At 35.4% G+C, this 12,837-nt stretch overlaps 1 protein-coding gene across 2 annotated transcripts in view; it reads left to right on the plus strand.

Moving 5' to 3' along the window:
- The window catches only part of SLC30A9 (solute carrier family 30 member 9), a 36,039-nt gene that overhangs the window by 14,440 nt on the left and 8,762 nt on the right, over window positions 1-12,837 (plus strand). For both annotated transcript variants that reach the window (XM_040594776.1, XM_040594768.1), the window contains exons 9-15: window positions 1,552-1,654; window positions 3,551-3,606; window positions 4,958-5,093; window positions 5,510-5,549; window positions 5,998-6,069; window positions 6,535-6,642; window positions 7,927-8,092. In XM_040594776.1, coding sequence (XP_040450710.1) covers window positions 1,552-1,654; window positions 3,551-3,606; window positions 4,958-5,093; window positions 5,510-5,549; window positions 5,998-6,069; window positions 6,535-6,642; window positions 7,927-8,092 — 681 coding nt within the window. The remainder of the gene's footprint in view (window positions 1-1,551; window positions 1,655-3,550; window positions 3,607-4,957; window positions 5,094-5,509; window positions 5,550-5,997; window positions 6,070-6,534; window positions 6,643-7,926; window positions 8,093-12,837) is intronic.

The following is a 12,837-nucleotide window of genomic DNA, read 5'->3' on the forward strand; positions in this document are numbered from 1 at the left end:
CATGAAATACATAGAAGTATATTAAGTTTTTCTCAGGAAATGATGACTAAAATTTACTTGCCATAAAACCTGTGAATTTTTCAAAAATCTTAGTGTGGCTTCTTTTTAGATTTCTAGGACGTCAAATCCCCCCACAAATTCGGAATTTGTAGGGGTGAAATAAAACATAAGCTGAGTGCCTGTTGTGTTATCTGAAGAGTTGAGGGCCCCACAGCTGAATTGTACCTTCAGATAAGCTGTTAACTCCCTTAATACAACATTGAGAAGAATAATACAAAAGTCAAGAGACTGTGCTCATGAATCTCATTCAATGTATTTTTCTTTCTGTGCTAAAGATGCACTATGCTGTGAGTTGGAAGAACTTGTAATTAACACAGGGAGTTTAAATTATGGTTTAGTGTTAAAACAGCCTTCCTTTCTTCTTGGGTTGTCCGCTAACTTATGCATTATTTATACTTCTTACCTGTAAGTTATGGTGATGCTTCACCATCTCATGAGGTAATGAGACTAAATTAAAAATTGTAAAGCACATTCAGGTCCGTGGGTGAACGGATGTATAGAAAACAGTGCTACCTCTTGCTTGAAGGAGTGGATGTAGTTTCACAAAAATTCTTCAAGGATGACCTTGACAATGAATGTTACTTAATTAAGTGTATAGTTTTGTGTATATCAAGGGGCTGGACTCGTGCTTCCTCTAACTTTATAAATATAGTTTCTTGGCATGTGGTTGTTCAAAACTGCAGCTACAAGATGTTGTTAATACTTATTTATAACACGTAATTGCATTTGAATGCTTCTTAAAATTGCCAATAAGCTAAATTGAAATATATTAAAAAAGGTAAAGGAGAATGTTACAATGGTATGATTTTCTTTGCAACATGATTGTAACCTGGTAATGAATGTTTGAAGTGAGAATGTGGACTGGCATTTTAGTGCTGTTACTTTTCTCTGTACAACATAACACAATGCTCACAGTCCAGTGAGCTTGTAGCCTAAAAAAGACTTGACAGGTCACCCTGGACATCTTAATGGAAAAATTCCATAGATAATTTTTCAGTGTAATCTAATGACAGCCTTGTCTTCCTGTCTGTTGTCTTATGTTTGTTTGAATTGCCCAAGCTGAGGTTGAAGTGGGGAACCTTGCACTCCATCCAGCATATAGAATCCATACAGGAGTGAAAGGACTGAAGAACAAGAAAAGGAAATTTTTACGGCTTGTATTCTCCTGTTGAATAGGCAGTTAGTTGTTCTGAGTAGTGAATGTGATGGTAGTTTTCAGGAAGTGTAACGTATTGGAACTGCTTAGAAATGAACTAGTTTGCAAAAGTAAAGTGTATATTTTTACATATCAAGTTTAGTTGAAAGAGCTTTTCAACAGTAACCATGCAGAAAATCTGTATGTTGTATTTGCCTTTAATGATTAAATTGACACTTCGTTTCACTACTTGCCAGTAGGTGATGCATGATTGTACAGCACTTGTGGTTTTGCTGAGAATATTAAGGACCAGATATTCTGTTGGCGTTTAGTTTATTTCTTTGCTTTGTTTTCAGAAATGGGTTGAACTTCTTCTTTAAGCTACTTGCTTGGGTTTACACGGGTTCTGCAAGTATGTTTTCAGAAGCCATACATTCTTTAGCAGACACATGTAACCAGGTGAGTATTTTTTTCCATTCTGCTTAAGTTAACACTTGTAATAGTTTTTCAGGAATAAAGATAGATACTTAGAGTAGTTGTATTACACTTGAAAGCAAAAAAAAAAAAAAAAAAGATAGATTCTGAAGTTTTTTTAGAAGTGAGCTGAAAGAGAAGAGCTGTTGTAAGCAGACTTACACTTGGCTACTTCATAGATAAGTGGGACTTGAAACTAAGATGATGTACAAAGTATACCTCTTTCTTATTTTGGTTCATATTTCAAATACTTTTCCTGTTGTTGTAATAGAATGACAGACTTTGTTGCTTAGTCATCTCTTGTAGAATAATGAGAATATGACCATCTGTTTCTTTTTCTATTTCTAGACTGCCTTAGCAGCCTCTTACAGCACAAGTAGCCACATACCTGGCACATTTACTTTGGGAGGTGGTATGGCAGACTCAGAACTGGACAAGTAATATTAGTATGCAGGGACAAAATTAATGCTGGTTTTTCCACTATTTTCTTTAGCATGCTTGAGGCATACATTACAAGACCTTTAAATTTCTCCTCTCAATGGAGAAATAATCTTTCTTGTTGCAGTTTTTGGTATAGCAAGGCTTTGGAAACAAAAAAAAACACCTAAAAATGAGTGGCTGAAACCTTCCTGCAACTCACGCAAGGATTGCTTGGATAGCTTGTGCCTCATATAAAATGTAACAATCTTATGCCTCTCCAATTTTAAAGAACGTATGGAACATTAGAGCAGACTTAATATCTTAAAAAGCATTATAACATAGTTTGGGATACCTTTTTGCTTCAGTTGTACCTGGTATGCTTCTCTGTCCAGAACGACTGATTTGAGGACTCACATTTTGTTTGCTATTTTTCTGTAAATGGGTTTACACAAACTTTCACCTATTCCAGCTGTAAAGTGAAGGGAAGGGTGCTACTCACTCAGTTGATAATACTTAAATTTATGGGGAGGCAGCCTTAGTGTGTGATACTCGTTTGGCCCGGTGTGTCAATTTATAGGTGAACCAAGTTTGATAGTGGCATTATTGACCACTTATGTGTGGAAGAGCTATTCTGGTTTTTAAATGTGAAAGTTAAATGTTCCACTGGAAATGCCTGGGGTTTTTGCTCAAATATTCGAGTATGTGGTTTTGGGAAAAAACACAGGAGAAACCTTGCTGCCTCAAAGCAGCTTGCTGCTGTGAAGACTGAAGTGTCTAAATTTTAATACTTGTTATTATGTTTCAATAATTCATAGTCCTAAAACAAAGCACATGCTTCACAGAATTAAGGTGTAGATTTATAACTTACTGCATCAATACTGTAATACATCCTAATTAAATTTATGCCAAACAGGCCATTTAGAAATAAAAACCTCTTGCTATCTTACTTCAAAATAATTCTTTTCTACAGTTTGGAGAATACAAAGTTCACTACTGAAAGAAGCTGCAGTGTAAAATTATTGCTTTAAATGTAGAATGCCATCACCATAGTCTCAGTATAATTTCTTTTCAAGAGGGATTTATTTAAATAGCTGTGTTTCCTGAACAACTTCATTCCTTCACATTGAAGCAGATCAACAACACTTGTGATTGCATGTAATGTTCTCTTTCAGTTGCAATTCTAAAATTATAATTAACAATAATTATATATATATCCACACACACACAGACACACACTATAGAAATACTTACATATAGGTATAATTAACAAATTTTTTTGGGTGGTAGATTTTGATGACGGATTTTGAGGATTATATTCCAGCTCTAATAAAGTATCAGTTACAAAGCATATGTGCAGATAAGCAAACTGCATCTGCCTTTATCTTTCAAGTTCAGTTGATAAAGGTTTCTAAATTAATTTATTTTTAATAACAAAGTTTTTTTTCCATTTGTCCTCATTAGGCATTGCTAGCTTTGGGCATCAGTCAGTCTGCAAGGACGCCAGACCCTAGTCATCCGTAAGCTTTTTGAGTAAATAATGATTTTGGTAATTATATAGAGGAGTAAGATCAGTTACTGTTTGTGTGTCATCTTGTTCTTTTTAATCTGACATTTCGTATAATTTCTGAAATGCATTGTTTCTGATTTTACAATAGATAAAATATGGAAAGAGATTTCTTCCAAACTGCAGGAGTTGCAGCTTCAGTGGCTTGATGCATGTTATATTTACTGTTTTTTTATTTTATTTTATTTTTCAGTGGTATGTTTTTTGATATGGTTTTAATTTACATTACTTCTTCAAGTTATTTTGGACTCTTCTACCTCTTCCAGTGCGTAGATTTACTTTGTTTTTAAGCACTGTTCACGTGAATGGCGAGATCTTTTAAAAACAAGAAATACAGTGCTTTTCTGCAAGGCAGCCACTTGTATCATAAGGAGATGTGTTTGACAAACTACTCTTTGTTTTTATCTGAGTAATAGGGATATTATTGACAAGTTCTTACAACTTATGAAAGTTAGAAGCTGTATTCTCTATGATACTTTCTTGGTATTGACCTGCTTTACACTTCACATGTTTGAGCAGTCATACTGTAAGCACTAGTTCGAAATACACCTAATGTACAGAATTAATTAAGCTTTTCTGCATTAAAAACATCAGATAATTTGAAAAATATTTTAATCTTAAATTTGTCTAAATATTCATTGTATCTCCTTCCCCTCCCTCACTTTTTTCCCTTCTTCCTCAGTGTAGTCTTTTGTACTACTGGTTTTTCAGTATTGCTAAAGAAATGTATGGTTTCTAGTACCAGTTAATAAAAAAAAAAAAAAAAAAAAGGGAATAAAGGAATAAAGGTACACTCCTAAATATTGCCTTAGCTCTTCCCACTGTTTTTAAAAACTGCAAGCCTTGAATGTGTGTAGTTAGCTGAGCTGCTTAAAGGTGTCACAAGCTTTATTCCCTTTAAATTAGCATTTTAAAATATGTAGACTGGCTGGATATAAGGCTAAAGTTTTCATTTAGAAGTAGCATTTCAATAAAATGTAAAAGTGACATGACTATTGGTTTGATTTTTTTTTTTTTTTAACGGTAGTAAAACCCATAGTCTTTGCACAAGAGCTAATACAGCTGTGTAAATAGCTTGTTTAAAAATGAATTAGAAAGATATCTATGCTTGATGTCCTTGCATGTTCTAGGTACCCTTTTCCAAGTGGCTTTTCTTTTCCTTGGATTAGGTTGGATTTAGCAGCTTTGTTTTAGATAGATGTCCAGTCCTATGATGGTAATTTCAGACATGGAAAAACTTGTAGCTATGTTTGCGGAGATACAGAATCTTACTTTCCTAAATCACTTTCTTTGTTTTCATCTAGGTATGGTTTCACAAACATGCGCTATATTGCCTCCCTAATTAGTGGGGTGGGCATTTTCATGATGGGTGCAGGACTTTCTTGGTATCATGGGATCATAGGTTTACTCCATCCTCATCCTATAGAATCTCTTCTCTGGGTAAGCTAATCTTGTTTGGTATTGTATCTAACTCTGGTGACTTAATAGAAAGTAATGGCACAGTCTGAAATTCACTTCCTGAGTCAGTTTGAATCCCAGCACAATTAACTCAAACCATCCTTATTGAGAATGTTTTTAAGAAAACGAATCATGTTAAACTATAGCTGAACTTCTAGCAAAATGAGCTGTTTTTTAAGCCCTGCATCTTCCCTTCACATCTCCCAAGAGGTCCTCCTTTCCCACTTTACAATATATTGCACAATTCAAATATTGTTGGCTGCCTTCTGTTTAGGGACAGCTACACAGCGCAGTGGGTAATGAGATTCTGGCATGCTGCATTTGGATAGTCTATGGTGAAGAGATCTGTACAAATATGCATATAACATAATAATTGAGACTTTTTTTTTTTCATACAGGCATACTGCATTTTAGCAGGGTCACTGGTATCTGAAGGAGGTATGCAGTTTCAAGAAACAGTTCTATTTATTTTTTTTAATGTCCAAGTGTACAATATGAGTAGTTACAGTAATAATTGGTCCTTGCTTACAGAGTAGTTTTGCACTCTGTTGCACATACTTGTGTTGTAAACAAACAAAAAAGAAAAAGTGGGAAAAAATTATTATCTGTCTATATAATAAGAAGTTGAAGAGCACATCACTTGGAAAGTATACGTAGAATTCCTTTTGGTATTGAACTGTCAGTGGATATAGCTGTTCTGATTTGTATGGGGGAGACAGGTAGAAAAGAAGGTAACTTTATGCTTTGTCATTATTCAAAGTATCAATAATTGGAGCTTTCTTGATGATCTTGTACTATGATATAAAGAAAAATTCCCCCTTTTCAAAATGGAAACAGGTCTTTTTGCTGCTAACCATTTTCAGTAACTACTTTGGTGTTGTTTCAGCTACCCTTCTTGTTGCTATAAATGAAATTCGCAGGAGTGCTCGAGCCAAGGGTCTGTCATTTTATCAATATGGTATGTGTCGTTATAGCAGTAAGGTATGTGATTATTTAAAACAGAATCTATTTACCAGTATTTGCATAAGGATCAAAACAGTTTTGTCTGTTTTTCCTTTCCCCTTGCTTTATTGATCTGCTTTCTATTGTAATAATAAATACATTTGACAAATTCGATGAAAACCTGTTGATTTAAGTAACACTACTTAGATACTTCTACTAAACTGCTTGCATTTTTCAGGATAAGTGCCCCTTTAATTTTTTCAAACATTTTAGGGAAGCTTCTGTAATTGGCACAGGGCTTGTTCCTTGTATTAATGAATGCTTCCAGAATTGTGTGCGTATGCAGAAATTGAGTTTACTCCTCTATACTCACAGAAATTTTTCTTTTAAGTTGCTGATGTTAGTGTAGCTTAAGTACTGTGCATAATGTAGTAAAGTAAAGCTTTCCAAAGCAATGTAATTTTTGTTGTTGTATATGCAGTTGTGCAGAGTCGTGATCCTAGTACAAATGTGGTGTTACTGGAGGATGCTGCAGCAGTTCTGAGTGTGGCTGTAGCTGCTACCTGTATGGGTCTGACTTCTTTAACAGGTAAAATTCTGCCTCAAGCTGAGGCAATCAGGATGTGAATTTCTTCCTGTGCACGACATGAACACAGAGCATTTAGTTTATTTTGGTTGCCTTAAACACGTATCTACTCTGATACTTGTACTGCGTAAGCTTCTAGAGGTTTATACTGTTATCTGATCTGATTTCTAGTAGTTTGATTTGAAAATACTTAAAGTTTGGGTTTTTTTCATGTCTGTTATTGATGGGGTTAAGCTTGAAAGAGGACATGCAGATGGGTCTGACTTTCTTTTGAGCGATTTTGTAATACAAACTAAGATATTTTTTACTAAAGGTATATTTATTGCAGTCAGTTAGATAAATCACTTTGTGCCATGGTGGGATTACATAATTTGAGTTTCATTGGTTGGTGTGCAGCTCCATGTGCATGTGGGGAGGATTTAAGGAAGCAGCCCTTTCCTTCCTTTTGATACATACTGCTATTAACGTTATCTATAGATTACAACAGCTGCTCCTGAACAGTGTGGCAAATGCAAGTGGTGCAGATAGGATGATCTATATGGCAGCTGATTCAAAGTCTCAATTTGCTGCACAGTTAAGCTTTCTAAAGAGGGAAGATTACTTAAAAAGGGACAAATAAGTATTGGCTTTGGCTTTTCAATTGCTTAACAAAATAAATATGGTAATTTTGTTGGGTTTTGGCTTTTAATGAGTTAATTGCATGTTGCATTTTTTTATGTAGAAGTCAGTTCTCTAGTTTCCTTCATAAACTTAAAAATAGATTACCATTTCTACAAATCTGAATATGCATGAGTACACGTTTAAAACCTACTGTATTCCAGAAATGGTTAATACTTCCAAATTTTTGAGTTACTGATGAAAGAACAGACTTTTGTGCTACTACTGTGTTTAGGTGTATATAATGCTATAATAATAAAGGTAATTCTGTACACATAAACCCAAATAGCTGACAAGAATTTACTCATTTATTAGTCCTGCACGTGACAGGAGGGACTGGAGACTTTATCTTAAGATAATTTATTTTCTTGCAGCTTCACCTTGTTCCTTGGTAGGAAAGAATTGCCAGTGCCTTAAAAAAAACACCCCCCCCCCCAACCCCACCCCCCCAACCCCACCCCCCAACCCCACCCCCCCAACCCCATCCAAAAATAAAAAATCCAACCAAAAAGCAAAAACCAAAACCGCGCCCCCCCCCCCCCCAACTATATACTCTTTTCGGTGTGATCTCTGATTATCTGCTATGTCTTAGAAATACTATGTGAAACTAATTTGATGTATCTTATTTAGGAAATCCTTATTATGACAGTGTGGGGTCTCTAGGTGTTGGAACTCTGTTAGGAACTGTGTCAGCATTTCTAATCTATACTAACACTGAAGCCCTGCTGGGACGATCCATTCAACCTGAACAACTGCAGCGACTCACCGAGTTACTGGAAAGTGATCCTGTAGTAAGGTGAGAATCTTTACAGCTCAATCTCTGCTAAGAACAGCAAAGAGCAAGAAAATAGCATTTGGAAAAAATAGTTCAAGCACTTTAAATGGGAGAAACCTGGTGAGATTGATTATTTTTAGGGTGGATTCATCTGAGATTGTAGAATCTGCTAACTTCTATTTCTGTGCTAAAAATTTCAGTAAGTGAATACTTGTACCTCTCAGATGTTCCACAGCTGAAATAAAATTGCAAATATCTTCTAACAGTTACATTAAAGGAGTTGACAATGACTTAATGAGAAAGCCATCACAAACAGAACTGTTTTCAAATGCATGAAATGCAACCACTTCTAAATGATACAGTAATGTTGCTTTTATAGTTTATTAGCACTTAAATATTTAAATTCTGTTACTGTTAATATTCAGTGTCTGGAATTCTGTAGCAGTTGGCAGTGAAGTGCTGCAGTAGTATTATGATGTAATAGATTCTGCATGTTAGATGCTTACAGAATGAACTTAATGCTAATTTCTTTTTCTTTGGAAATCTGCAATTTGTAGTGAAATAGACTTATAGCTCACTGTAATTCTGAAATCTTGTTTAAATGCTTTTTAGGGAGCTATTTTAGCTTTAACCCTACTAACCTTGATTTAGAAGCAAAAACCCTTTTTGTTTTCTTCAAAATCTTTATTCGGGAATGTATTTCTGTGTAAATCAGCTGGAATATTTTAGTGCTTTTTTTATTTGTAGTCATTACTGAGCTCTGGAGGAAAAACCCCAAGCCCATTAGTTAGCACCAGAATAATAGAAAGAAATTAAGTACTGCATTATCTCAGTTGCAAGCAACAGGTCTGAATGACATACCTTTCATTCCAGAAGCTAAACCAGATTCCTGGTTTGGAATAGAATTGTGGTAGAATTTCCACATGTCAGTAACTAAACTCTGCTTAAAGTATTTGTGGTGGCCCTGGAGTAGTCTGAGTGTGGAGCATGTGTCAACAGTACTGTGTTAGAGTAGGTGAATTCATATGGTTATTGGTACTGAGCTTCTGCAGTTCTTTTTTCCAAAGTGCACAGGTGGCTTTTACTTGTCTCAGTCTGGAATCATAAAATTTCTTCTATCCCAAGCACCGTTTTATATTGTATTCCATTTTGTAGATGGCTGTAGCTTCTCAACAGAGCAGACTTAGCTTGTCTCCTTGCCGTAGATACTTTTTTGAAACAAGAAGTAACAACTTTAAAATAAAGTACGTGAAAAAGACAAGTGCAGACTTGGTAAGAACCTGTGTGTTTCTCTTAAGGTTAGAAGCTGAAACATGTTTAGTTGCTTTTCATAACCTCATTTGCAGGACCTTCTTTCTGTGTGCACTTTGTCTCCAGTGATCTCTTTTCTTAGATCCATTATATTATCCAAAGAAATACTTTGATTTCTTGTAGTGCAGCCTTTGTTTTTGACCAAGTTCTTCTTGTAACAAGCTGGATATTTTGAGCTTGGTTAACTTACACCTTCTGATAAGACACCTGTTCTTCATCTCAGAATTCTCTGAAATGTAAATATATAATTAACCTTGCTTGTAACTAGGCATAATCTGGGGAAGAAGCTACTCTTAATTTTTTTTAATTATTCAAGCCATTGGTTAGTTTTTGGTTTGTTTTCAAATTTTTCCTGTGAAATGAGGAAGTCTTTTTAGCATCAAGTGTTTCATAGACTTGTAGAATCATTTAGGTTGGAAAGACCTTTGAAATCATCAAGTCTGTTAACCCAGGATTGTCAAGTCCACCACTAAATCATACTTCTAAGCACCACATCTACACATTTCTTGAACATTTCAGGGATGGTGATTCTACCACTTCCCTGGGCAGCCTGTTCTAATGCTTGATTGCCCTTTTAGTGAAGAAATTTTTCCTAATACCCAATCTAGACCTCCCCTGGTGTAACTTAAGGCTGTTTCCTCTTGTCGTGTTGCTTGTTACCTGGGAGAAGAGGCCTACTGCCACCTGCCTACAGCCTCCTTTCAGGTAATTGTGGAGAGCAATAAGTTCTCCCCTGAGCCTCATCCTCTCCAGGCTAAACAACCCAGATTCCTTCAGCTGCTCATCATAAGACTTGTGCTCCAGACCCTTCATGAGCTTTGTTGCCCTTCTTTGGACATGCCTTTCTTCAAAAGGCTACTTGTACATTTTCATCAACAGCTTTGGGCTTGTAGGAGTTTCAGCATTTTCATCAACATTCAAACTCTCCCGTTTTCTTAAATGTAGTGTTGCAGTAGTATGCTCTACTCTTAGACTTTTCCTACTGGCACCAAATGTAAAAGAAAAAGCTCCTGAGTGCTGGTCTGCTTCTAAAGCTGTGACTAATATTTGCTCTTTTTACTTCAACCTTTTAGGTTTTTTAGCTATCAAACTACCTGAGTTCTCAATGCAATCCTTTTTGCAGTTGCTGCTTCCCAGAACAGTTGTCCCTTGTTCTTTCATGGAGAGTTTTCAATCATTATTTTCAGATGCATTCTGCCAAATATGTAGGAGAATTACTAGGGAATCATTTAGCATTCATCAGAAGGTATTCTAGATTCAAATTGACCAAGGGATCCAGAGGCTCTGATTTCAACTCCCCACTGCCCCTGTCACTGCTGCCACCACCACTTAACTTACTATTCCAGCAGCTGCTTGCCTGAGCGTTGTGTTCCACTGGCAATTATAAAGTATGTGATTTATCAGACAGTGCTAACTGCTGTCCTACTGAAATAATTAATCTCTGTGTTGTTGATCTTTTTTTTTCAGCTAAATCTTGAGGGTTTTTTGATTTTTAAAAGTTTTTTTTTTTTAACAGTGTTGTTTGACAGGACCTACATTCTCTAAAACCTTAATGACTGGAATTAATGCTCTTAATATATAATTTTTTCCTGCCACCTTTTTCACTATTTTTCTTTGGGTTGTCAGGTGAAGTTGTCTTTAGTTAAATGGATTGCCTCATTTGCTGGTCTTAAATTGTGGCACAGTGGTGTTAATATAATCTGTTTTTTTTAATTCTCATCAGTGTTGCAGGATGAAAAATTTATTTGCCTTCACAGTTATTCTTAGTTCTTTTTGCTTTTGAATGCAAGTTATGGAGCCTGCTGAATTAGAAGCTTTTTTTCCCTTTTAAATATCCAATATGCTTCTCTGCTGCTAATAGGGAAATGCTTTGTAGTAGTAATAGATTGTTTTGCTTTTTTTAGACCAAGAAAACAAGGATTACTGTATGTTTCTGTCTGTTCTGTATCATCAGTAACAATTTTACCATTTCCATCTAGTAGCAGGCTTGTTTCCAGGTTATCCTTTGGTTTTGCTATACTTAAAAAAAGTTGGTTTGTATACTTCTGTCAGTTTGCTGGACTTCATAATTTCTTTTTTAGGCTCATGGCTGTTATTTATTTCCTCTTTCTTTTCATTTAGCTTGGTAACTTCTAGTGGTAGCCCTTACTTTGTTTATGATCCAGAATGGGCTTTCAGTGAGTTTCTCTCAGCTGAAAAATTATTTGATTTTATTTTTTGCTATACAAACATTCCATTCTTAATTCTCATTGCTACTTTTGGTGCCTAAATCTTTGTGTTCAGTTTAACTGAAGTGTTAGGCTTGATGCTAAAAGACTTCCTCATTTCACAGGAAAATTAAGCTTTCAGAACTGTGAAATAAAATATATGATGTGGTACAGACTATCCTGATTCTGTTCTTATGGCATAAACTATTCTTAGTGACATTTTCATCTTCAATATTTACTTCATTGTAACAGCTATTGGGTAATTGTGCTACTGTTGTGCTGGAAAATCTGGCTGTCTGGTTTGGAGGAAAAAAAAATTATAACTGATGGCTCAAAACCAATAACTTCGTGCCCTCTGACAAATGTTTCTTTAATGTGAAATTTACTCTTTTCCCTAGATTGGATTGATGGTGTCTACTAGCCATCTAGAAGCTTCCATAAGTAAGCTTTGTAGCTTAAGTTTTAGCATACACATTTGTATTTTTGAATTATTAGTGATTTTCTCCTTCCGACTCACTGTCTTTATCTTTCCTGGACAGATTATAAGCAGTAAGGTAGACTTTTTTTCCTTCACATTTACAGAATATGCATCATTCCACTGAATTTTATCAGGTTACTACTTAATGAGAATCTCAAATACCTCTTATCTTCTTGCTTAGCTCTGATAGGCACTTGATATATCTTCAACATTTTTGAATCACATGGATACAAGTTCTCTGAATTCACTAACCCTCATTGAACTGCACCAGTTATCTTAAATACCCTCTTGTGTGAGGAGGTAGCTTGATGTCCTTTAGGTTACTCCAGTTAATACTGTTTTGATTTGGTAGCTTCCCACAGAAAGCTGTGTAAATTTGATTAGAGCTAGAAATTCTTTATGGCTACCACGAAGCTTATAGTTCTTTTACTCTGCTTAAATGTTTACTAAGATGTATATTTTGGTGTATCTATATATATTTCATGGTGGTCGTTTTTTTTTTTTTTTTTTACTGTGCTCACCTGTCCTCTACCTGAGTATTACAAGAAACATTCCATAAACATTTCCTGTGACTGTTTATCTTAAATTTCTGTCTCCTGTTCTTTGTTGGCTGTTCACTCTATCAGGCTACTTTCAAAATACATGCCTTCTGCTTTCTTCCTGCACTGCCTGTGAAGTTAGTTTGGTTCTGATTTATAAACATTTAGATGAGAAGAAACATTTCTAGTTGGGAGGAGTAAATTTGCTTAAAACAAAGGACAAGCTAAATT

Source organism: Falco naumanni, chromosome 1 (assembly GCF_017639655.2).
Source record: "Falco naumanni isolate bFalNau1 chromosome 1, bFalNau1.pat, whole genome shotgun sequence".
Taxonomy (NCBI): domain Eukaryota; kingdom Metazoa; phylum Chordata; class Aves; order Falconiformes; family Falconidae; genus Falco; species Falco naumanni.